Raw genomic sequence first — 26,036 nt, forward strand, 5'->3', positions numbered from 1 at the left:
CAGGAGGTGGGCGGCAGGCCAGTGCGTGAAGCCCACCTGCACCCACAGCCGCTCTCCACTGCTCCTGTCACCGCCTGAGCCCCGCCCCCACCAGGTCAGCGGGCGTCAGACCCTCACAGGAGCGCGAACCCCACCGCAAACTGCGCATGGGGCCGGGGCGCAGTGGCTCATGCCTGTAATCCTAGCACTCTGGGAGGCCGAGGTGGGCGGATCGTTTGAGCTCAGGAGTTCAAGACCAGCCTGAGCAAGAGCGAGACCCCACCTCTACTAAAAAAATAGAAAGAAATTATATGGACAGCTAAAAATATATATAGAAAAAATTAGCCGGGCATGGTGGCGCATGCCTGTAGTCCCAGCTACTCGGGAGGCTGAGACAGGAGGATCGCTTGAGCCCAGGAGTTTGAGGTTGCTGTGAGCTAGGCTGACGCCACGGCACTCACTCTAGCCTGGGCAACAGAGTGAGACTCTGTCTCAAAAAAAAAAAAAAAAAAAAAAAAAAACTGCGCATGGGAGGGATCCAGGTTCCGGCTCCCATGAGAATCCAATGCCTGATGATCCCAGAAGGAGCGGAGGCAGCGAGTGGCCCCCCGCCCCCGCCCCAGTCCCTGTCCCTGGAAAAACTGTCTTCCATGAAACCTGTCCCTGCTGTCAAAAAGGCTGGAGACCACCCCTCTAAGCCACTCCCCATGACCACCCCCATTTCACTGTTCATTCTGCTGTCATCCCCTTAAAGCCCTCCAAAGTAATATAACTTTATAAAAGTCTCGGTGAAAATGTGAAACACTTCACTTCTCTCCAACAAATTCATCATATGCCCCTCACTTAAACACAATCCATTCCTCTCTTGCCACCAAGCAGCTTTCGGATCTTCTTTTTCCCAGCGTCTACCCAGACGCCAGTTTTCTGTTTTCTAGTCTGAAATCACTGTCTTCAGAAACCAAGACATCAGTTAATAAACTTGAAATGCTGGGTGTTGTAGTCATCTTAATTCTGAGGGCTCATCTTCACCTCAACAGGCGCAGTAGCAGACTTGGGTTTTCCCATGGAGAGGGCCGAGGGGCAGGCACGTGCGGGTATCACGTTGAGTGTTTTCACAGCCCGGGGAGAAGGCCGGCATACCCAGAGGCAGGCCATACAACAAAAGCTCTACCCAGCTCATGTCTTCAGCAATCAAATACTTTTCTCAATTTATTTTGCTGCTGGTGCTGTTAGAAGGCTACTCTTTTCCTTGCGTCCCAGGCCTTCTAGATAAACAGGGCCATGATAGAGAGACTGATGGGGACCATTTTTACACACAGCTATAGCAAGCTCCAAGGTTCTCAGAGGAGATGCTTTGTGATCAAATCCTGTCCATTTAGCTCTCAGGGTAGAGTATCTTTCCTTAGTGTTTGACCTGAGAGAAAAGGGGTGGTGTGGCGAGCCTCTGCAGGAGCTCCTGGAAAGCCAGACTGGAAGCCCCAGGGCTGCCATGCTGAGGCTTCAACTCGAGACCCGAATGTAGCAGACTGAATCTCTGCTCAGGGCTCCAGATGGACTGTTTTTTTTTTTTTTTTTTTTTTTTGAGACAGAGTCTCACTCTGTTGCCCAGGCTAGAGTGAGTGCCGTGGCGTCAGCCTAGCTCACAGCAACCTCAAACTCCTGAGCTCAAGGGATCCTCCTGTCTCAGCCTCCCGAGTAGCTGGGACTACAGGCATCCACCACCATGCCCGGCTAATTTTTTCTATATATATTTTTAGCTGTCCATATAATTTCTTTCTATTTTTTTTTTAGTAGAGATGGGGTCTCGCTCTTGCTCAGGCTGGTCTTGAACTCCTGAGCTCAAACGATCCGCCCACCTCGGCCTCCCAGAGTGCTAGGATTACAGGCGCGAGCCACTGCGCCCGGCCCAGATGGACTGTTTAGCCACAAACTGTTTTCAGTGCTCCTGGAGAGAGTGAACTGAAGACAGACAATGGGGAAGAGGAGGGGAAAAATTCTCTAGTTCCAACCAGGTTTCCCAGTTCTCATTGGCGGAAGGAGCTTCCCTTCTCGCCAGCTGAATGAGCCGTCTGGGGAGGGCAAGATCTAGCAGGTCCTGGTAGGTAAAAGCAAGAGAGAACTTGAGAACAACCCAAATGTAATCTGGCGAATTGACTAAACAGACCAGAAGGGGAATGCAACAATAAGGAAAATGGTCTTTAGAATGTTGGCAGCTCACAAATTCTTTTGCGTTAGAAGCTCGGTGATAGAAAATGGCAGAAGAGGAACAGCTGGATCCATTTTGGGCCCACATGTAAATCTTTCTAGGTACGGAGGAGAGGAGAGGAGAGGGGAGGGGAGGGGAGGGGAAGGGAAGGGAGGGGAGGAGAGAGGAGAGGAGGCAAGGGAGAGGGAAGATGAAAAATGAAGGAGAGAAAAAGGGAGCAAGAATATGCAATGAGAGAGCCACAGAGAAGGGAAGACAGAAATAAAACAGAGAGAAGAAACAAGTAGTAAACGGAGAGAGTAAGAAATAAGAACAGAGATGAGAGCAAAGAATAAACACAGAAAGCAGAGCAGAATTAGGCGCGTGCAGAGGGAGGATTTTCTTACCCTGGCAAGACGCTGCCGCCGCAACACTGTCGACTGCACGTCTCTCGGCTGCCGGTTCCCTCCTCCTCCCCAGCCGGCGGCTGCGGGACAGAGCGCGACCCGCAGCCCACGCCTGCCCGCCCGCAGCCCACGCCTCCCCGCCCGCGCGGCCGCTGGGCACAGGCCCTGCCCGCTAGACTAGACGGGAGGACTCACGCCAATACTTGGGGCCTAGACTGAAGGTGTCTGGTGGGGGAGGGGTCTGGGAACTTGGGGCACAAACTGCTGGGGCGCTGCCCCTTCTCCCGCTGGGAATACATCTCAGGATCCGGCATCAGTGGCTGGTTCAAACTCTAGCAATTTGCCTCCTCCCTCCTTTTGCCAGCGGAGTGCAGGTGGGTTTTCCCTTGGGTGTGATTAAATTTGGCTATGCCAAACTAGATTCGGCAGGAGATTTAGGGTGCCATGTGTAGTCCAGGAAAAATGTTATGGAGGTAAATATAATGTCCTCCACGTGGACCCCTACGCCTGCCTAGTTATTCGAGTTCATGATAGGGAGACTTGGGAACTTGACGTGTGAAAAGAAATAGCAATTTCCGTAGGCTGCTGCGCAGCTTAACAGTGCCAAAGGCTCCAGATTGCGCTTGAGCTACAGATAGCTCAAATTTAATCTCAGCCTTTGTAAGGGGATGCTAAAATGGAATTCAAGGTCTCAGATTGCACTGAGGTCACTAAGGGAAGAGAACAAAGTATTTATGGAGAACTGCTCACATGCCAAACAAGTTAGCACTCCTCTGCAGGACTTACAAAGGAGGGGGCTAGTGACTGTTTTTCAGATTTGGCTCATTCCCACAATGATGCAAGAAATTGAAGAGAGCAAAAGAAGATTTTTTTATTTTTTTTTTTGAAAAGCATTATTGAGGAGCTGGCCATTGGAAGTAATTTAATTGTATTATTTTGAACAGGACCAAACTTCAAGAACTAAGAATGTTCTTGGCTCTCAAAGTGAGTAAACGATTTTTTGTTATCTAAGAGTAACCAAGAACTATGGGACCTACTTGTGATTTCATGGAAGGGACAGAGGAACTAGGATTTTCCAGCAGTCCCCAATGTTTTTGGCACCAGGGACTGGTTTCATGGAAGACAATTTTTCCACAGATGGGGGTGGTGGTGGGTGTGGGTGTGGTAGTGGAGCTCTGTGGCCCAGACCCTAACAATCCTGCTTTTTTTTGGTTTTAGTATTGGTGTTGGCTATAAAACACATTGGTGGTGCTTTAGACAAAAGTTTTAATGGGTCTATCGATTAGACAGAGTATCAATGTTAATTTTATTTTGATGGTTGCAGTGTGAATATGTAAGAGTGTTTTGTTTTGTTTGTTTGGCTTCTGTTTTTTGAGACAGGGTCTAGCTCTCTAGCCCAGGCTGGAGTGCAGTGGCTCATGATAGTGCACTCACTGCAAGCTTGAACTCCTGGGCTCAAATGATCCTCCCACCTCAGCCTCCTGAGTAGCTACGTGGGACTATAGGCGCACACCAGTATGCCCAGCTAGGTTTTTTGTTTTTTTTTTTTAATAGACATGGGGTCTTGCTATGTTGCCCAGGCTGGTCTCAAACTGGCCCCAAGCTATCCTCCCACCTTGCCCTCCCAAAGTGCTGAGATTGCAAGCATAATCCATCATGTTCAGCCAAGAGCATTTTTTTTTTAAATGAAAATAGACATTGAGATATTTAGGTGTAATGAAGCATCATTTCTGCAATTTACTCTCAAATGACTCAGAAAAACAATACATATATAGAGTATAAGTATTAGAGTGGGAAAACGATAAGGCAGATGGAGTAAACTGTTAACATTTAGGTAATGTGGCTGAAGGTTATTCATGTATATTTGTGCTATCCTAACTTTTCTTTAAATATGAAACTATTTCAAAATAATTCTATTTTTTTTCTTGAGACAGCATCTCATTCTGTTGCCCAGGCTACTAGAGTGCAGTAGCATCAACATAGCTCACAGCAACCTTAAACTCTGGGCTAAAACGATCCTCCTGCCTCAGCCTCAGGAGTAGCTGGGACTACAGGTACACACCACCGCTAGGCTAATTTTTCTTTTTTTTTGTAGAGATGGGGTCTCACTCTTGCTCAGGATGGTCTCAAACTCCTGACCTCAAGTGATCCTCCTGCCTCTGCCTCCCAAAGTTTTAGGATTACAGGAGTAAGCCACCCTGCCTGGCCTTAAAATAATTTTAAAAAAGAAAAGAAAATAGGAACAAGTCCATGGTTGCTTGGAAAATCACTGGGATTCCAAGTTATTCTTATCTTCTTGCAAAATCTGTACTGTATTCACTCCAGCCCACTAACTGGGGGTGGGACAATATTGATTCTCAGCTTTTGGTTCTCTATGCCGTCATCATATTTATTCAACCTATATTTATGGTACACATATTGTGCAAGTAACAGCAATGAATGGAAAAGCAACATCCCTTTTTTTTTTTTTTTTTGAGATAGAGTCTCACTCTGTTGCCTGGGCTAGAGTGCCGTGGGGTCAGCTTAGCTCACAGCAACCTCACACTCCGGGGCTTAAACATCCTCCCACCTGGGCCTCCTTAAGTACTAGGATTACAGGCATGAGCCACCGAGGCCGGCCTGAACATCCCTATTCTTATAAGCTTCCACTCCAGTTGTAGAAGCAAAGAAAAACAAACAAACAAACAAAAACCCCATAAAAAATAAAAACAAAATGACAGGAATAACAAAGAAAAACATGGCAAGAAGATAGAGATGTCATAGGCGGCTATTAGTCTAACTGGGGTTCAAAAAAAGCATCTCAAAAGGTGATGCTTAAACTGAATCCTAATTGACAAATAAGCCAATTGAGGGAAAGTCTGGACAAACTTCCCCTTCCAGCCAGAGCAGCAGCAAGTCCACAGGCCTTGTGACAGAACCAAGCTTGGCTACACTTAGAGCAGACAGGCCCCTGTGGCTTGAGTGGATGAAGGTGAGGCAGGATAGGCAGGTACAAGACACATCACACTGGGCCTTGTAGAGTTCTTCTGGCAGAGTTAGGAAGCAAGTGGAAAACTTCAAGCAGGGGAGCAACATGATCTGAATTGATTTTTTAAAAATCACTCTGAATGCTCTGTATAGAATACAGTCCAATACCCTGATTAATTCCTTGTTCATCTCTGAGATTCAGTTTCTGCATCTCGAGAATGAAAGGGTTGGAGGAGCTGGAGCCTCCTCTCCCTGACAGTACCAACATGACAGAATGTTATAATTACTTTGAATCTGAAGGAGTCCTCCCTGGGTACTGGCCCCATTTATTCCCTGCTGTGCCCATACTCCTCTGCTCTTTAGATAATTTGATCTCCCTGGTTGGGCTCCCCTTCAGGTCCAATGAGGAAGTAGGTGCAGGCTGCCCAGGATCTGCCACTGGCTAGTGTTTGGGATAAAGGAAGGCAGTAATCGATGGAAGTTCAAAGTGCAGCTGGCTTCCTGACCCACAGGCAGCTTTATTCCAAGTCATCTGGAGCAGAGTCCCTCCATCGTTCACTGCAAGCTTAATCGGGAAATTCCTCGTGATTCCCGCATAAAAAAAACGATGTCTTGGTAATGTTAGCCAATTATACAAGAAGAGGAAAAATTAGGAAAACCAGAGTCTCAATATAGGCAGATGCGCTGTCTCAAGGAACAGGGAAAAGAAGTACTAAGTTCTTGTGATGAGATTATTCAGTATACGAAGAGAGAGAATTCTCCCAACAAATTAACAACAAATCCTGCTTTATATGCTACCTAACTCTAGTGATACTTCTCAAAGAGTAGTTACCACCAAATCATAATGATACCCCCTCTTTTCTTTACATTCGAAACTATTTCAAAGTAATTTTTTAAAAAGAAAAGAAAATAGGGACAAGTCCACAGTTGCTTGGAAAATCACTGGGATTTCAAGTCATTCTTATCTTCTTGCAAAATATGTACTGTATTTACTCCAACCCAGTAACTGAGGTGCGATAATATTGGTTCTCAGCTTTTGCTGCCTTCATTATATTTAAACAACATACGTGTCCCATGGTTCAATTCGCTAGCCTCTTTTCTATCTATACTTAGTCCCTAGATGAACTCATTCAAGAGATGGTTTAGAAATAATTATAAATATTACACTATAAAACTTCCACTTCTAGAAAGACGAAATAGACATATTTTGCTCTTCTCTATAAGTACAACTAAAAACCCTATGCATATATGTTAAAAAAAAAAAAGCAAACAAAAAAAAATCTCATATTTTCACCTCTGAGAGGTGGAGAGAAGGTAGACTGGCCAAGGACAGCAGGACCCAAGGAACAATATGGTGGTTAGGTTAGTCCCATGGGTTTTCTTTTTGCCTCAAATATTCCAGATTTGGAGCTGAAGAAGCCAGCAAATGCGAAATTCCAATGAGCACAGACAGTAAATAAATAATCAAAAAAATAACAGCCACCTCTCTATATAAAGTACGAGGAAAGTGTCAACCTACCAAGACAGAAAACTTTTAGACAACAAACACTCTACTATAGTCAAATATAACAGGAAAAGCAAAACAAAACTATGGTCTCACCCACTCACACAAGGAAATGTTAAGTGGAAATCTTAGACTTGTACCCTCATAAGTCTTTAATGAGGTATCTCAGAACTTCTGCTGTGGTAGTGTTACCTACTGGGGTTCTTAAGCTCCCAAGCAACAGAAATCTACATGAAGCCAAGAATTTTCCCAGACAAGGTTTTATTGGGGCTTATGCTATAGCACAAAGGAGACCATGCAGGAGTTAAAAGAGCATCATTACAAGTGCGGGCTGGCACAGTAAGAAATCATGTTAGCACATACATCCCATGATCAAAAAAAGGCAGATAAGCCCATCCTGGGGCAAGGAGTTTAGTAGTATAATGAAGCAAGTGGTCATAATCAGTTATTTTCCTGGTCTTGTGTGCATGTGGATGGTATGGTTGACTGCCTTAGGTAAGATTTATGATGAAAAGTTGCTTATCTTAGCTTCTTCAAATAGCTTAGCTTCTTGCTGGGTGGTGCAAGGTCTTGTGGTTAGCAGGCATGAAAATATGTTAGTGGAGTTGGGGCCAAGTCCTGTCCCTACTCTGTCTCGGTAGAGTCAGAGAAGGCCAAGTATGGTCCAATATTGTTGGAATAGTAACGTCAAACCTTGCTGCTAATTCACACATAGGTTGAGATGGATTCACTTCCACTACAGCTTTAAGCTCATCATCATCCACCTTGGTCTCAGGTAGCCCACGTGGCTCATTTTCAAGATTAAAATCACCAGAACTTATCAAACCACCGAAGTACTGTGCAGTTCATTAGCCACATCCTTCCCAAACACTTCGTTGATATTTCCAGTTGTCTGTGCAGCATTGGTTCTATGACAGAACTCATATACGAAAATAACATGAATTTTTTGACTTATCCACGTTTCACAAAAATTGCTCTAAAAAAATGTGAAAGATAATCACAAGCCAAAACATGCATTTGAAAGACTGAGGATGTACCTTCACAATAAAAATAAAACAAAAAGTGTCAAAGTGAAATGTCAGAGATATCAACCATCAAACTTAATACTTAAGGAAATCAGACATTTCAGACTTAATAACCTCTATATTCCTGAGCCTTCATCTGTGCTGGCTGGTGATAAGTCACCTATCCTCAACCATTCCTACGGTCTCAGTGGAAACCATGTGGGAAGACCTGACTTCCACCCCCACCTGGCAGTAATGAACTGTCCCTCCCACCCCTGTTTAGTGGTGTCTGTGGATGCCTAGTGTGAAGATTTTCACCCTGGTAGAGTGGTGTCAAAGAAGCCAGTTCAATCACAACATGTAAATAAGATCCAGAGATTCCTAACACAATACAATATAACAAATATCCAGGTTTAAACAGAAAATCACTTGTTATACAAAGATCATGGAAGACCTCAAACCGAATGAAAAAAGACAATTGATAGGCGCCAAAACCAAGATAACAGAGATGTTAGCATTAGCTGACAAAGACTTTAAAGCAGCCAAGGCCAAATGCTTCAATGAGCAATTACTTCCATAAACAAACAGTAGCCACAGCAAAGTCAGATAAGGAATATAAAGTCTCAGCAAAAATAACAGATATAAAGAAGGACCAAATGGAATCTTAGAACTGAAAAATATAGTAACTATAACACCATCAAAAAACTTTTAAGATAGGCCAAATAGCTCCTGCCCTACTAGGTTTCTTTGGTCCTAAAGCACCAGCTGCCTTTGCCATGACATCAACTCTTACCATCCCGTCACCTCAGCCTCCCCCAGCGTAATGACCAGGTCCCATATGGCTACTGTTGCACCCCTGTCAGAGAGCCACTGCAGCTACAATTCCAAGTCCTCCCTGAGAAGCCCAGAGTCTTGCTGGTTGCCCTCAAAGCTAACCCAAGGGCTGAGTAACCTTGAGTTCTGCTCTTTTGATGTAAAAGTTATACCTTCGTTAATGAGTAAGGTATGTGGAACAAGGTGGAGGATCTTCCTTCCTACCTTACACTAGTCAGACAAGTACCTTGAGTACTTGGTACCACAAATAAAGAGGAACATGGACAGGACATGCTGGGCTCATCCTAATGGTGGTTCATGTTTGGACACCATGTCGTTTGGGATGTTTAGGCTGCAGAGGAGAAGGCTGGGCAAGTCAACAATTATCATATACCAACAACACACAAATAGCTCCCTAAAATGATTTCAGGGAATAATGAGCGCTATGAAGAAAACATAATAGGGCACAGTGGGTAGAAAATGGCTGAGGAAAGGGACCTTTCTGTGTGGGTGATCTTAGAGCTGAGGTTTACATGATGAGAAGGAAGCAACCAAGGGAAAAGCTGGGGGGGGGGGGTGAGTGCTCCAGAGAGAAAGGAACTCCCTCCAGCATGCCTGACACACAGAGGAAATAGCAAAAAGGTGGGAAGGGCTACGACAGAGTAGACAAAGGAGGGAAAGGTAGGGGAAGATGCCAGAGAAGCAGCCAAGGGCCAGATCACATAGGGCCTTGAGGCCATGGTAAGGGTTTTGAATTGCACTAGAGACCACCAAAAGGTTTTAAGCAAGAAATTTGTTCTTTGCGGTCACTTTCCCTACTTTGTGAGGGTAGAAGGTAAAGTAGGAGGCAGATCTTTTAGGAAGATGTGGCCACAGACCAGGTGAGACATGATGGTATGCCAGGCTAAAACAAGGTCCTGGAAAAGAATCCATGCCCTAAACCCTGGAGCCTGTGAAGAAGATTACCTCATACAGCAAACACTTTGCAGATGTAATTGTTTTAGGATGTTGAGATGAGGAAATTATTTGGATTATTCGAGTGGACTCTTAGATGTAGTCAATAGCATCCTCGTAAGAGAAGCAAGGGGAGATCTGACACAGAAGAGAAGGAGGCAATGTGACCACAGAGACAAAGATTGAAGTGATGTGGCCACAAGGCAGGGAATGCCAGCAACCACTAGAAGCAGCCAGAAGAAACAAGAAAAGGATTCTTCCCTAGAACACTTACAGGGCGTGTGGCCCTGCCCACACCTTGATACTGGACTTCTGGCTTCTAGAACTGTGAGAGAATAAATTTTTCCTGTTTTCAGCCACCAAGTTTGTGGTGATTTGTTACGCCAACCACTGAAAATAAATACAGGTGGCTTTGAGTAGGGTTTTAGCTGTGGAAGGGTCAGAAGTGAATGGAGTCAAGATATATTTTTGGAGATAACACCAACAGCACTTACTGATGTATGTGGTTTGGGTGTCACAAAAGGAAAAGAGTTAAGGCTGATTCCCAGGATTTTGTTCTGAGCAAATGGGTGGACGATGACATTGTTTTCTGAGATGGGAGAGGGGGCAGGCATTATTAAGCGTTATATGTTTGCCATAGTCATGTTTGAAAAAATATCACCTAGCATGTGTCAGTGCTGTCTATATGCCACGCACTATCAGTTCTGTACATGTATTAAGTGTATTAACTCAGTTAACCATGGAAATATAGCCGAGCGGTTTTATGTGTGTGTGTGTGTGTGTGTGTGTGTATCTGGAGCTGAAAGAGGGCTAGGCTGGAAATATAAAGCTGGGAGCCGTAAGTGTACTTAAAGCCATGGAACTCGATTAGACCACCCAAGAAGAGAACATATGCAGAAGAGAGATACTTGGTCCAGATCCTGAGCCAGAGTACACTTCATCCTTTGGTCCTGCATCCTCCTGTCCGGAACGGGAGGATTCAAAAAACGAAAGAAGCCAGCGAGGAGGGAGGAAAACCAGGAGCTAGTGAAGTCACAGAAGTCAGACTGGGGGGAAAATGTGTGTCGAGCCATAAGGATGAGGAGGAAGAGATCTACATACTCACAAGCTGTTTAGGGAAGAGAAGCAGGGAGAACCAACCACTGCATTTAGCAACATCGCGGTCGCAAGCGCCATTGCAGCAGCCTGGGGAAGAGGAAAGCTCCATCGCAGCCATTTGAAGAGAAGAGAATGAGAAGAGAGAAGGGGCCCACAGAGAACCTAGGCAACTTTTCGGAGGAATTTTGATGCCCATAGAGACTAAAGGCCACAGCAGGTGGGGCCTGTGCGGCACACCGAAGGCTCTGGCCGGCTTTTGAGGAGGCTGACGCTGCGGTACGTTTGCTTGCAAGTGAGGGGGAGTCAAAAGTGAGTGCAAACTGGGAACTGAGGAGGGAACGTCCCTGGACAGGCTGGAGGGGCTGGGGTGGGCGCACGGGATGGCCGGCTTGACCTTGCCTTCCCTCCAGGCCTCCGGTTTCAAAAACAATCCAACCACAACTCCCCGCGGCGCCGCGACACCCGTGGGCACCACGCGCGGAGGAACCACGCTTCCCGGCAGGCGTTGCGCGCCCGGCCACTGCGCAAGCGCGAGCCTTCGGCGCCAACTCCCCCTCCCCTGGGCCCGGGCCCCAGTTCCGGGCTGGAGCTACCGACGCGGAAGGGGACGGTTTCTTCTTAAAAGAGAAACGGCGGAGGCGCGCGCGAGGTGGGCCCGGTCCTCCCGCCGCTCTCCGGGCCTGTGCGCGAGCCCGGGGAGGCGCAGGCGCAGTCAGGGCGAGGGCGGGTGGGGGCGCGCAGGTAAGGCCGTGGCAGTGTAGGCCGGGGCTGGGGGTGTGTCGGGGCCGGGCGTCTGGACGGCTTGAGAGCTGCCGTGGGGATTGGTCGGTTCTGTGCATTGTGAGTGTTACGTGGGTCGGCCCAAGATGGGGTGGCGGGCACCCTGAGACCTCTGCCCCGACCCCACCCCCGCAGGACCCAACTATGAAGAGCACCCCCAGTTGCACGCCGGGGACACGTTCCCTCCTTTCCCTATAAACCGGTGAAGGCCGATGCCCTCTTCAAGATGAAGTGTCTGTGTCCCCACCCCAGTTGAAATTTCCCCACGAAAGTCTCACACCCCTTCCTTGGGCTGGAGGGCCCAGGCCTTTGTTCTGACTTTGATTCTTTCCACCTGCCTCCCACCTGACGACCTGTGTACGCGCTGAGCTTACACACCTTGTAATATGAGGAGGGGCGGTTTGGCCCCGTACTTACTGCTGCTATTAAAATAGTTTAGTCCTGCCCCAATTCACTGATGAGAAAACTGAGGCCCTAGAGGCGGGTGGAGCCCAGGTCTCGGACCCCACAGTTCTGGGGGTTCTGATGACATGCATGTCTCTCCCACCTTCCAGGCCCTGATGCACATGGCTTCCTCCCCGGCAGCAGACTTGTCCCTTAGGCGGAGGGAGAAGCGGCGGCAGCTGGATGCGCGCCGCAGCAAGTGCCGCATCCGCCTGGGCGGCCATATGGAGCAGTGGTGCCTTCTCAAGGAGCGGCTGGGCTTCTCCCTGCACTCGCAGCTGGCCAAGTTCCTGTTGGACCGGTTAGGGGTCCGGGAGGGGGCGCTGGGGAGGGCACCCAGGCGGCAGCCCTTAGGTCCCTCTCCAGGGCCAAGTGCTGCTGCAGCTCCTTTCTCACTTCAGCAGGAGGGAGGGCCTATGTGGTTTGTGGCCTCCCAGGGTCCTACTCCCCTTTTCGTGGTCCAAGCGAATAGGGTGCTATTAGGGCTGGCCCTTCACATGTGTGAGTGCCCAGGGCAGAGGGTGGTGGCCACCTGGGCCCTGACCTGACCTGCCTCTTCTTCTGCTGGCAGATACACTTCTTCAGGCTGCATCCTCTGTGCAGGTAGGCAGGGGATGGCTGAGGCTAGGAGCCTCGGAGTGGGTTGGATCAAGGGGCGCCCTGAGTGAGTTTGGGAATGGAGGGGTGAGTTGGGGAGCCCAGAGTAGTTTTATGAGGGCAGCCTGTAGGGAAGGAAGCAATATATCAGGACCTCGGGCGGGGGTCTGGGCTTTTAAGAATAATAAAGGACTAGGGCTAAATTGCCCAGGAGTTTGGAGGGTCAGGGCTGTTGGGTATGGTTTTTCAGGGTGAGAGGAGGAGGCCTCCCAGGTCAGCCTGAGTGCTTCCCCCACCCTTCCAGGTCCTGAGCCTTTGCCCCCCAACGGTCTGCAGTATCTGGTGCTCTTGTCTCATGCCCACAGCCGAGAGTGCAGCCGGGTACCTGGACTTCGGGGGCCTGGGGGCGAAGATGGGGGGCTTGTGTGGGAGTGCTCAGCAGGCCACACCTTCTCCTGGGGACCCTCTTTGAGCCCTACACCTACAGAGGCACCCAAGCCAGCCCCCCTTCCACATACTGCTGGGAGAAGTTGGTACCCAGAGGCCAGGAATGGCCAGGAGCCTGCAGGTAGGCTGGGGAAAAGAAGGTTGTGGGAAAAAGGGAGGAAAAAGATTTCCTATTTTCTGTAGCTCAGAGCCGTGCTCTCTAAAAATGATCCTTTCTCAATGGAAAAACTCTATGTTGACAAGGAAATATATCCTCAAATACATTGTTACGTCTAAAAAACAAAACAGAATAGGGTGTATGGTATGCTATCATTGGTGGAAAATGAAAATAAGAGGGAAAAGAATATATATTTGTATGTACTTGTGAATGTATCTAAAAGATCTCTGAAAGGGCACATAGGAAACCAGGTTGCCTGTGGGAAGAACTCGGTGGTAGGGGGACAGTATTAGAAAGGAGACTTTTCACTGTATACTTTTTATACTTCTATTTTTTGAACCATTCGACTGTATCATCTCTGAAATAAAACACCCTCTTCCATTCCAGTAGCCTTTGCTCCCCTCCCCCCCTCCTTTTTAAGAGCGTCCTATCACTGTAGACCTTAGAACTCTACCTGTCCTCATCCCTTGAGCCCAGAGTTCCTTCCCCTTTGACCCTGCCTGTGCCAACAGGTTTGGAATCTGAGCATAATGAGAGGACTCAAGAGGCCAGGTTGCCCAGGTGAGGATGCAGGTAGGAGGGACAGGGTGGACCTGCATGGATAGTGGGGGTGAGGGAGTAGGACCTCAGGCTTGGCTTCTTTGGGCCTGCAGGGGGGTGGGACCCCCACCAGAGACCTTCCCACCCCCAGGAGAGGAAGAGGGTGAGGAAGAAGAGGACGATGAGGATGAAGAGGAGATGCTCAGTGATGCCAGCTTATGGACCTACAGCTCCTCTCCAGATGAGCAAGTTGGGGTTGAGGGAGGGTGCTGAGCAGAGCCAGAGAGGGAGGAGGTGGCTGGCCTGGCAGTTCAGAGCTTTGCAGACTGGAGGGATGGGTTAGTTGGTGGGGAAGGCAGGGTTGGTTTGGGGGAAGGTGGAAAGAACTGCATGCAGGCTTTGAACTGAGGGGGCGGCAGGGGTGAGGTGGGGGGGGCGGGGGGCGGAGACTGAAGGCTGAAAGCAGGTATGAGTGCAGAGATGGGTGGGGGTGGGGTTGTTCCAAGTTTGGGATCTTTTCAGGTTAGCAGCTGCGGTTGCGCTGGGGGCTGGCTGGGTGCCCGGAGAGATAATGCCCTCCTCCTCTTTGTTTTCCTTTCAGCAGTGAACCAGATGTCCCTAGACCACCCCCTTCCCCTGTCACCCACACACCTAAGGAGGGGGAGACACCGCCAGCCCCTGCAGCTCTCTCCACTCCTCTTGCTGGGCCGTCCTTGTCAGCATCCTCACTGGGCTCCAGGGCTCTTCTGGCTGTGGCAGTGGAGGGACAGCCGGAGCTCATGGGGACGTCTCGAGCAGCCCAGCAGACTGAGCTCTTGGCCAGGTAACCTGAGGCTGAGCCAGAGGGGGCTGGCGCTCCCTGGGATGTGGCCCTCCCTCAAGGCCCTCTGCTCCCTCTTTGCTGCCTGTAGCACTGGGAGTCAGGCCCAGTCTGCTCCAACTGCAGCCTGGGATGAGGACACTGCACAGATCGGCTCCAAGAGAATTAGGTAGGACTTGGGGACATGGGACTCCGGGGGGCGGGGCAAGAGGAGAGAGGCAGAGGAGCATAGACCAGAGTCATTCTGCTCCTCTCCATTGTTGTCCCCAGGAAAGCTGCCAAGAGAGAGCTGATGCCCTGTGACTTCCCTGGCTGTGGAAGGATCTTCTCCAACCGGCAGTATTTGAATGTGAGGGGCACAGGGTGGGGCCTGCGTAGCTGCTGGGGTAGGGGAGGGGGCCGACAGAGAAGCTGAGGAAAAGGAGCCTAAGGCATGGCGGGGGCTCAGAGCCAGGCAGAGGAGTTAGGGTGGACGTGCAGAGCTTTCCTGTAATAAATAACCATTAAACCAGACGACTGGTAGTTGAGGCAGGGAAACAAGCCTCAGGCGCACAGAGCCACTGCCTGCTACTGCTTGTTGCATGGACCCTCTGAGGACCACACAGAGATGATAGTGGCGTTCATCAGGCTCCCATGGGGTGCTAATGACAATTCTAGGCACTCAACATGTATTAAGTCTCTTGATCCTCACAGCACCCCTATGGAGTAGGTGCTGATACCATTCCCACTTTGCAGATAGGGAAACTTAGGCACACAGAAAGGTTAAGTGTTGCCCAAGGCTCCTCAGCTAGTGTGTGGCAGTGCTAGGGTTCTGAACCTGGTGGCCTGGCTCCAGAGTCCGCGCTCGGGCCGCCTCACCATGCCCGCTTGAGTGGGTAGTCTAAGAGCAGGAAGGCCTGGGAGACGGTCCAGTCCCCAGCCTCACTGCATGAGACATTGGAGGCATAGAGCGGGAAGGGCCCAAGCCTCCCAGTCAGCCGGAGCCCTTGGCAGGGCAAGTCCTGAGGCTGGGCAGGGCCACAGACCAGAGGGATGGGGAGGTGCGAGGGGACAGCACAGGGGCAGGGCCTCTGCAGAAAGTGACATAGAAAGGGATCAAGTCCTGGAAGCTCTGGGCTGAGAAGAGCATTTGGCAGGGGCAAATCGAACATACTGGAGGAGACTGAAGCAGCCCCCCCGAGATCTAACTATGGACAAACGGGATTATGAAAAAGGGGACAGCCCATGCAATTGAGTGAACCAGGATAGCAAATTAAGTTAAATAAAAAGAAATAAATACTTCTGCATTAGGGAATTAAGATTAAAGAACCTGTTACCTTAAAAAAAAAATGTATTCCAGGTTGAGAGCCTGTGTGTGTGTGTGTGTGTGTGTGTGTGTGTGTTTTTCCAAAGCAGATTGAAAAGAATCATATATGTATATGTGTGTGTGTATATATATAAATGGTACCCATAGTGAGCTATTAGTAAAAAGTAGATAGTCTGGGAGGTACTGTTGTATATTAATACTGACACCAAAAAGGATAATCACAGACACCCAAACTACTTTCCCCTCTCGGGCAGACAGTTAATCCTTGGGCACGTGAACCAGGAGTGTCACCCAGAGTGGCACTCTGCACAGGGAACACTGTGGGACATGGCAGGGTGAGGGTGTGACAGGGAGGTGAGATGATGGAAGTCCAGAGCAGAAAAGGGTGAGGGCAGAGCTCAGCGGTCAGGACGGGCTGGGCGTGGTGCCCCCGGTGTAGGTGAGGACCTGGGCCAGGGCGACATGAGTGGGCCGTGGCAGGGAGAACTGCTGGGGCCCCGGGGACAGGGTGGGGGCAGAGGAGCCTGCCTGCCGGGTCAGCTTCGTCGGTCTCCGGGGGAGGCAGCTATGCTTTTGCCTCTTCTCTCCCTGCCACCCATTTCCCCCACTAGCACCACAAGAAGTACCAGCACATCCACCAGAAGTCCTTCTCTTGCCCAGAGCCGGGCTGCGGGAAATCTTTCAACTTTAAGAAACACTTGAAGGAGCACACGAAGCTGCACAGTGGTGAGTGGCAGAATTCCCCCTCCCTCCGAGGGGCTCAGCACCTCCTCCTCCGTGGATTTCTTCACATTTCCCTCCGTGGGATTCTTCGCCGCCTCCTCTCTGGGGCCCTTCACTCTCCCTGTGTGGGTCCTGCCACCTCCCCCTCTGTGGGTTCCATCACCTCCTCCTCTCTGGGGCCCCTCACCTCCCTCTGAGGGATGACTCACTCACTCGTCCGACATTCCCTGCGTTTTGAGCCCTGCCCCTGAGACCGTTGTAGCAGCTGGCTGCAGCGGTGAACAAAGCAGGCAGCCTAACCCTTGTGCGACGTCCACTCTGGCGATACAGGGCTGGGAAGAGGTGTGGAGTCGGGACAGGAAGCGAGCGTGAGGGCGGAGTTGCTGCTGTAGACAGAGGAGACGGTTTGAGCAAAGACCCAAGTGAAGTGAGGGACGGAGACCTGTACCCTACAGTTTTCGGGCAGCACATGTGGGAGAGCCCTGAGGTGGCATCTGCGTAGCGTGTTCCAGGAACAGGCCAGGAGGTGAGGAAGGAAGGAAGAGAGGTGACACAGGTGGTGGGGACCTCCGAGACCACTGGCAGGATGGCTTGGCTCCTGCTCCGAGTGAGATGGGCATCACCACAGGGTCCTGAGCAGCAGAGGGACGTGGCTGCTGTGAAAGAACAGGGCGATCGCAGACGGACAGAGCCAGGGGCTCAGCTGCGAGGAGACTGCAGAGATGCGCACGCAGGCGGTGACGGCAGCCTGGATTTGCTGGGAGCAGTCGGGTCAGGGAGAAGCGGCTGGAGGCTTCCATGTGTGCAAATGGAGCCAGGAGGCCGGCATCTGGCCACGCACGCTGGGGTGGGCAGGGAGGAGTCGGGGGACCCGGAGGATTCTAGCCTGAGCAGCTGGGCAGAGGATGATGGGGTTTCCTGAAAATAAGGGGGAAGCGGGCTTGGGAAGAGGGAAATTTGATTTGAGACATGCTAATTAGAAATCCCAGGAGGTTGGAATCTGGAATCGGAGCAGGGGAGATGTCAGGCAAAAATGTAAATGTGTGTGTCGTGAGCATACGGGTGTTACTTGGCGCCATGGGGCTGGAGTGTCCCTAGCAGAGGGAGTGAGGGCAGGTAGAGAAGAGGTCTGAGTGCAGCACACCCACCATTGAGGGCAGCCCAGGTGGGCGGTGAGGAAGGCAAAGAGTAGCTGAGGAACAAAGGGCGGAAGGTACTCCAGGGGGAGGGAGGAACCGTGCCAGTACCATAGGCCAATTAAGGTGAGAATGAGAACAGGCCACCAAATGTGGCAGTGGGGAAGCCATCTATGACCTGATGACAGGATGGCACAGACGAGGTACAGTCGAACCATGGGGGTGACAGCCAGAAATGGAGTGAGTTCAAGACAGAGTGGAGCTGAGGAAATGGAGACAGTAAGTCTGGACAGTTCTTTGTGGGGTTTTGCTGTGAAGATGAGCAGAGAAATGGGGTCTTGGCTGGAAGCCTGTGGGTTTGGGGCACAGAGGTGGGACTGATTCCGTACAGAGGGAAGGCTTGCTGATGCCGGGGTGGGACGGGGCACCTCAATTGAAATGGGGTGGTTCTTAAGGGGCATGGTGGAGGGCAGCCCCAGGAGAGCAGTTTGAGTATTTACGTGTGTAGGCGCAGATGCAAGTTGCCTAGTGGATTTGGTGGGCACAGGATGTGGGTGTTCTCTTCTGGTTTGTTCTGTCTTCTTGGTGACTTAAAAATGAGAGCGTTGCTGAGTGAGGATGGTGGGCTGGGGTTGTTGGAGGCCAGTGAAAAGGGAAGGTGGTATGCAATGTCTTCTGGATTCTAGAAAGTCGAAGAATGAACTGACCGTGAAAACGCAGATGCAGAGGAAGCCGTTGAAACTTGTGGTTGTAGATGAAAGGAGAGGCCAGGGGCAGTTTGTACCCCTCCAGCACACGGGCAGGCCTGGAGCAAGACCAAGGGTTGTGTTTATCCCGAGTTGGGCTTTAACCAAGCAGCTGCAACTGAGGGAGAGAGAGGGGCAGGCAGACGGGTAGTGTGCGTGAAGGAAAGCCACAGAGACAGCCTTGGAAATGGAGCCGAGTGGGGACGGCGGGCAGGGAAAGCAGTGGGACCAGTGGACTGGCCCTGGGATTATCATAGCAGGACAAGGTAGGACGCCCTGGCTGGAACCAGAATCCTTGAACTTGCAGTTTCCGAGGTGGTGCTGTGCTTGGGTGTGACCTGGGAGTGGTGGCTGAGGGTGGTGGGGATGAGGTCAGCGAAGCCAGGGAACAAAGGGCCGGAGGGCTGAGCGACCACAGGAGTGGCAGACAGGAGTGGAGGGCCTGGGGCCAGAGCTGTGTGGATGGACGGGAGTAATGGGGACCAAGGGACGAGAGGCTGCAGGTGTGAGAGTGTGTGTGGGGGGGGCGCCTGCTGGCAGGGTCTTCAGAGAGGTGGTGGCGGCGGAGGTATGAAGGGCACCATGAGAAGCGAAGACACCCTCTCTACTGCAGGCCCTGAGGTGTGCTGGTGTAGGAGAAACACCACAGCAGCCGTAAGAGCTGCTGGTGCTGCAGTGACCGCAGGCAACAGGCTGTTGCTGCTGTTGGAACTGGTAGAGGGGGCAGGTTCAGGGGAAGAGGAGAGGGCATTGGCTGCCTGCAGACAGAGAGTTCCAGAGGCCACCGATGGGGGCTGGGACGGTGGAATAGGCAGGACGGAATGGGTGCTGATTCCAGGTGCCAGGGACTGTCCTTGGGCTTCATTCTTAATTCCTGTCCCTGACTTCTGCGCGGCTGTGCCCGGTGCCTTCGGTCCACACATAAGGACCCAGCTCTCCATTCCTTGTGTCTCCCACGGCAGAGAAGCAGCCTAGAGACTCAGATGCGGGAGGTGTCCCTCCACTGGGAGTTCAGTGGTTTGGCCGGGGTTGGGGGTGACGATAATGAAGTCTTTTGGCTGGGTATCACATTCTGCGTTCACATCCCAACTGTCATGACCCTGTCAGGTGAAGGAAGTCCAGACAGGCTCCATGATTTGGACAACGACTAATTAGAACCCGGGCCTCCCGACAGCTAGTACCGGTGCACTCCTGTGGCGGAGAGTGGGTGGGTGGGCGGAGGAGGGCCACAGGCTGGGGATGGGTACAGGAGTGTCCTTCATGTGCCTGCAGACACCCGGGACTACATCTGTGAGTTCTGCGCCCGGTCTTTCCGCACTAGCAGCAACCTTGTCATCCACAGGCGCATCCACACTGGAGAGAAACCCCTGCAGTGAGTGTGGGAGAGGGGGCGAGGGCCAGGGGCCAGGGGCCAGGGGCCAGAGGCCAGAGGGGAGGTAGTGGGGTGTGGCAGCCAGGCAGGCAGGACACCCAGGCAGTGGGAAGCAGAAGGAACTCCTGGGGAGGTCAAGATGGGCCGAGGCCTCTTCCTTCCCTCCTCTGTCCCTGGCTCCAGGTGTGAAATATGCGGGTTCACCTGCCGCCAGAAGGCCTCCCTGAACTGGCACCGGCGCAAGCATGCAGAGACCGTGGCTGCCTTGCGCTTCCCCTGTGAGTTCTGCGGCAAGCGCTTTGAGAAGCCAGACAGTGTTGCAGCCCACCGTAGCAAAAGTCACCCGGCCCTGCTCCCAGCCCCACAAGAGTCACCCAGTGGCGGCCCTCTGGAGCCTTGTCCCAGCATCTCTGCCCCGGAGCCCAAGGGGTCCAGGCCCTCTCTATCTCCTCAGGCTGCAACCCTGCTCCCTCAGCAATGAGCTCTTCTGTGGCTTTGGCTTTGGGGAGCCAGACCCCAGGGACAGAAAAGGAGCAAGGAGAGAGCCCAGATGCCTGGTCCCCTGGAACTAGGGTGATGGGGAGTACAGGCTGGGGGCAAGACTGGGATCTAGGGGAGCTGGGCTACTTTAGTCTTCCCAAAGGACAGAATAAACAGAGTATTTCACGTGGGCATGTGTGGGCAGAGCAAGTATTTTGGCACCTGAAGTGCAGGAATCTTGGATCTCTTTGAAAGCAGGCTCCGCTAGAATGTGCTAGAATGCAGCATAGGTGCAGGCCCTGTTCCTCTCTGGAGGCCCTCACCTGCTCTGACCCTGAGGGCCCAATTTCTTTCCAGGCTCACTTAGGTACTTCACAGCCCTTTCCTGTGGAGTAGGACTCCCCCCCCCCCACATTCAAGTAGAGCAGGCTGTGACAGTCTGGAGAGTCCTGGGTCACCCAGGCAGACAGGCTGGAGCAGGAATGCTTACCCTAAGCCATCTTGTACTTGGCCATTAATTGAAGAAACCAAACGTGTCAGCCCTGAAGTCTTGCCTTCTAGTATAGAATCTAGAGGTCCTACATGCGAGATCACTGAGCTACCTTGGGAAGGGACGAGAGACCTTGGAACTGTGACAGGATCTGGCTCTTGAATCCCTCCCAAAGTCTGTGGAGACAGCAGCCTTAGACTTGACAAAGGGAGTTCTTAGCATCCAGAACCCAAACAACTCTTTATTTCACCAGCCTTAAGCAAAAAGGTGGTTGGCCAGTTCCAGGGGGATTTTCCATCCTGCCCACTCCCCCGTGTGGAATCTGTTTCCCAAGGGCTCCAAGCTAGGTTTGGAGACATTCTGATGCTCCATTTGGTAGTGCCTAGCTCTGTGGACATGTGGTTTTGGCCTGGGTCTCAGGGCAAATGTCCCCAACCTGGCTGCAGAACAGTGTCCTGAGAGGCCCCCTGATCTGCCCTGGGGACAGATGAATGGCCGTGCTGAGGGAGCTGTCCACCTTCACATGGGCAGGCCCCCTCTGCCAGGAGCAGGCAGCTCCCTGCCTGATAACCTCCCACCCCTACACCTACGTCCCTCAGAAGCAGAGGGAGAAGGCAGCAGAAAGGTTGCCGGTGGAACCAGGAGGCAAGATGACCACAGGACCAGCCGACCTGTGACTGGCCAAATCAGTGATCGTTATCTTAGGGGACAGGACAGTGAAAGTACTGGGGAAGAAGCACAGGAGAGGTGCAGGCTGGGATAAGGAGATGGGACAAGAGAACACAGAACACAGGCAGGGAAACAGCAAAGAAAACACTAGAGATGGCGTAGCAGTGACGGGACATACCAATACCTGGGCTGTCTCGCACACAGGGAGTCTGAGGGGTCCCCAACTACCTGCACCTACACTCGGGAGGGAGAGAAGCCAGGCCGGACGATGCAAGCACTGAGGATGGGACAAGGGCTGACAGGGAAGGTGTAGAGGCAGGGCAGGTGAAGGGCTAGCAACAGAAGCTGGAAAAGCAGCAGGTCACAACTGTCCTTTCCCAAACTTCCATCTGCGAGTTGCGCCCCCCACCCCCGTCCCTGTGGCACGATGTGGGTGTTTGCCTGACCCCCTTCAGAGAAGCCCCTCAGCAAGTCTCTCTCAACTGGGACATAAAGAGCCCTGGCTTTTCCTGTACAGCCGGCCCGGCGAAGACGAGGGCAGCCCCTGCTGCGGCCCGGGTGGCGGCGGCAGCGGTGCGGGCGCGTGTGTGGGCCCGCTGATGTTGCGACAGCGAGCGGCTGTGGCTGAAGCACTTGCCGCACTCGGCACACTCCGCCGGCCGCTCGCCCAGGTGCGTCTTGCGATGTAGTGCGAGCTTGGAGGCGACGCTGAAGGCCTTGCCACACTCGGGGCATTTGTGTGGCTTGTGGCCAGCATGGTTGCGCCGATGCACGTTGAGGTTGGACACGCACGTGAACCGCTTGCCGCACAGTTCGCAGCGGTAGGGCTTCTCGCCCGTGTGCGTGCGCCGGTGCTTGGTGAGGTCCGAGCGGTCGCTGAAGCGGCGGCCGCACTCGGGGCACGGGAAGGGCTTCTCCCCAGTGTGGATGCGCTGGTGCACCACCAGGTCGGAGCGCTGCCCGAAGCCCTTGCCACAGGTGGCGCACGCATGCGGCCGCTCGCCCTGGTGGCTGCGCCGGTGGCGCAGTAATGTGGAACTCTCGCTGAAGCAGCGCCCGCAGTCGCCGCATGCATAGGGCTTCTCTCCCGTGTGCGTACGCTGGTGGCGCACCAGCGTGGCACTCTCCAAGAAGCCCTTGCCGCACTCTGGACACTTGAAGGGCTTCTCCCCCGAGTGCGTCTGCAGATGTCGCGTTAGCGTAGAGCTCTTGCCGAAGCTCTTGCCGCACACGCCACACTGGTGCGTGTCCGGGGCACGGGGTAGCCGGGGCGCGGGGCTGTGGGCCCCGTGGACGCGTGCGTGACTCCGCAGCCCCGCGCCGCTGCGGAAGGCCCGGGGGCAGTGCGTGCCGCGGTGGGGCGGGCCGGCGGGGGCGGGGGCCGTCCCCGGCGCGTGCGCCCGCGCCTGGTGGAAGGCCAGCGCGCTCTGTCGGAAGGCACGGGCGCACAGCGGGCAGCGGCGGGGCCGTTCGGGCGGGTGGCGGTGGCGCCGGTGCACTAGCAGTGCCGGGAGGTGCGGGAAGCGGCGGCCGCAGACGCGGCAGGGGCGGGCGCGGCTGCGCCGGTGGGCGCCCACGTGCAGGTCCAGGCGGCCGCTGTGGCGGAAGCTCTGGCCGCACTCGCCGCAGATGTAGAGGGTCTGGCCTGCGTGCGTGCGCCTGTGCGCCTGGAGGTCGGCAGCCCGCGCGCAGCGCTCGCCGCACTCCAGGCAGTGGACGCCGCCGTCGCTGCCGTGGGCACGCTCGTGCCGCAGCAGCACCGAGCTGTAGCGGAAACTCTTGCCACACTCGCTGCACGCGTAAGGCCTCCCTGACGTAACCGCGCCCGGTGCGGAGAACATGGTGACGGCTCACAGGGAAGGGTGCCACTCACACTTGGGGGTCCACCTCCTCCCACTGCGGCTAATTTTTACTTTTCTTAAAGCCTGGAAAGGGAAAGGTAACAGACAAAAGGGAGAGGCCCTGAAAACTGGTGTGTGGTTTCCAGGATTTCTTCTCTCTGAGGCAGGCGTTACAGCTGTTCCAGAGGCGGCTGTGGCCCGGTTCACCCTGCCCCGCGAGCCTGTGGGGAGAAGGTCGCCGTGAGCCCCAGCAACAGCTGCACAGCTCTGTCTGAGGGAAGGAAGGGGAAGTGAGTTCCCTATTTCCTGTAACTAACTCAAGTAGTCCATCTCTGGATTCCCTTCTCCAAGACGAAGCAAACGATAGGAGTCCCAGAAATAGACAGCGGGTGTCCTTGTACTTACTACCTGGAAGGGCAGGGGCACGGACTGCAGGGGTCCTGGAGAACAGGCAGAATGGATCCAGAAGGCGAGCTTACATGCAGCCTGGCAAACATCAACACTGCTGGGGAGGGAAGGGAGTGCCCAGCCTGGTTTCTGGCCTTGGACTGGGGATCCCACCTGGGGATACATTAGGAAATGACCAAGGAGGGATGGGCCAATGAGAAGACGCCTCTGGGCTTAGACCATACAGATGCCACCTTCTGACTCCCAAGTTTCCTGAGTCGTCATTGCAAACCCAGCCAGGCTTGGGCTAGATGATGAAAAGGGTGATGCGATGAAGCACAGCCAGGCCGAGGAGCAGCAGTCTGGGCAAAAGGCTCAGACCATGGTGTTACCAAAGGGCCGGGGCCCCGGCAAACGAAGATATCTGAAAAACCCCAAAATACTGTTCCTTGGCTTTGGACAACACCCGATAAACGACTACCCCACACCAGACCCCACACCAGTACACAGCCCCAAGGTTGAGAAAGCAACTCAAGACCCATTTGATGAATTATCAAAAGCCGTTCAACTTTACATAATGCACAAAAAAAATATTATCTAAAGTTGCTAGCAATATCCAAGAATTGCTTTTCACACGTTTGGGAAAGGCTAGGGATAAGGAAGGGGCATCCTTTCTAATTCTCAGGGTATCCAAATTGTGAACATTCTGCATATTTTCTTCACTGCTCCAGCCCCAAGGATCTGAGTATCTGGACTAGCAGAGAAACTCCTTTATGAAGACCAGACCTACTCTGCTATCTTGTTTATCTCAAGTAGCATCCTTGAATCCTTCTGACCAGTGACTCCAGGCAGCTGACTGGGAGCAGGGTCAGCCTTTGTAGTATGTGCATAGAACCTCGAATGCCCTCTAGTTAAGAGTAAAAATATCGCTGCCCTCCTCATCTGTCTGGCCTCACCAGTGACTACTTCCCTCAAGGCCCATGGATCTGTCCCCAGCCCAATTCAGTGAGTGGGACAGTGGAGATCAGATGCAGTTTTAGTTCAGTAGAGCCCCTGTCAACTAACAGATCGGGGAGAGGAAGCAAGCAAAATGGTCAGCAGTCATTTTCTTATTAGCAGATGAATATTCATCATAAATACTCAAAACTTTAGTTATAAAATACCCCGTAGTTGGGCTCCTCATCTTTTGGATGCAAATGGGGACGAGTGGAAAAAGCCCTGAAAACAGCCAACCTGTGGGAGTGGGCTCCGGAGCTCCCGCCGTCCTCCGCGCTGGGCAAGCAGGGCCTGCGCAGGGTCCTTCCCCTGTGCCTCTGTGACAGGATGCGCTGTGTCCTGGAGGATGAAGGAAGAGGGCAACTGTGAATTTCTTTATTTTATTTTTTTCTAGAGACAGTCTCACTTTCTTGCCCAGGCTGGAGTGCAATAGTGTGAATCACAGCTCACTGCAGCCTCAAAATCCTGGGCTCCTCCTGCATCAGCTTCCTAAAGTGCTGAGATTACAGGTGTGAGCCACTCTGCCCGGCCAGAAAATGGGAATTTCAGCTGAGTAGGACAGAAATAGGGAGAGAGAGAGAGAAGTATTTCCTGGAGGAGGGTGTCTCTTAAGGGACATTTTCAAATGTAAAAAAAACTAAACTAGGGAGTATAGTATCATAAATCACTCACTCACTATTTTGCCATTCGTGTTTCATCTGTGATACCACTCCATTTTTTTTTTTTTTGTCTAGAGTATTTTAAATCGCAGACATCTTATTCAAAGAGGATGATTTTTAAACAAGATCTGCAAGCAGGGGCAGGAGCCCTTCTGCAGACTCAAGAGCAGATTTTAGAGGGAGTGCCTTGGTTCCTCCAGATGGAACCTTCAACCCAGACACTCGGGCTGCTGATTCCAGCTGGACATCAGTTCACAAGAGTGCTTGTCCTTATGAGAACAAAACCTTTCCTGGAGACTCAGTGGCTGATCCCAACTGCCAGAGAAAGTAAAGCTTAGTCCCCAGTGAGTGTTCCACCTCCTCTGGGGGTGCCTGGAGACCATGTTTCTGGGCGCTCACCCTCCCACAGGCCACTGTGTCCCAGGGCATATGCCCAAGGAAGGTAAGACAAATGCACAAACACCAGCATACACACACAAATGGCACATAAACGAAGATACCATTTCCTCCCATTATGGATGGGGTAAGCGAGACA

General features: G+C 52.3%; 2 protein-coding genes across 13 annotated transcripts in view; one reads left to right on the plus strand and one right to left on the minus strand.

Moving 5' to 3' along the window:
* Positions 1-26,036, plus strand: part of ZNF692 (zinc finger protein 692) — a 59,108-nt gene that overhangs the window by 13,069 nt on the left and 20,003 nt on the right. For 2 of the 12 annotated variants that reach the window (XM_069467538.1, XM_069467539.1), the window contains 11 exons: positions 12,246-12,436; positions 12,707-12,738; positions 13,037-13,300; positions 13,849-13,897; positions 13,990-14,121; positions 14,478-14,699; positions 14,788-14,865; positions 14,967-15,045; positions 16,614-16,728; positions 19,880-19,979; positions 20,163-20,462. In XM_069467538.1, the coding sequence (XP_069323639.1) occupies positions 12,252-12,436; positions 12,707-12,738; positions 13,037-13,300; positions 13,849-13,897; positions 13,990-14,121; positions 14,478-14,699; positions 14,788-14,865; positions 14,967-15,045; positions 16,614-16,728; positions 19,880-19,979; positions 20,163-20,460 (1,554 nt within the window). In that variant the 5' untranslated portion in view covers positions 12,246-12,251 and the 3' untranslated portion in view covers positions 20,461-20,462. Of the gene's footprint in view, positions 1-11,485; positions 11,653-12,245; positions 12,437-12,706; positions 12,739-13,036; positions 13,301-13,848; positions 13,910-13,989; positions 14,122-14,477; positions 14,700-14,787; positions 14,866-14,966; positions 15,046-16,613; positions 20,657-26,036 lie in introns of those variants that run through there. The other 10 variants (XM_069467537.1, XM_069467542.1, XR_011233479.1 and 7 more) reach the window with 10 other exon arrangements.
* Positions 22,072-23,685, minus strand: ZNF672 (zinc finger protein 672). The gene has a single exon (XM_069467549.1). It carries the CDS (start codon positions 23,457-23,459, stop codon positions 22,083-22,085), a length of 1,377 nt encoding a protein of 458 aa, XP_069323650.1. The 5' UTR covers positions 23,460-23,685; the 3' UTR covers positions 22,072-22,082.

This window comes from Eulemur rufifrons, chromosome 4 (genome assembly GCF_041146395.1).
Source record: "Eulemur rufifrons isolate Redbay chromosome 4, OSU_ERuf_1, whole genome shotgun sequence".
NCBI lineage: Eukaryota > Metazoa > Chordata > Mammalia > Primates > Lemuridae > Eulemur > Eulemur rufifrons.

Excerpts from the sequence above, each read along its gene's own strand:
- ZNF672 (XM_069467549.1), bottom strand. The coding sequence starts at position 23,459 with ATGTTCTCCGCACCGGGCGCGGTTACGTCAGGGAGGCCTTACGCGTGC.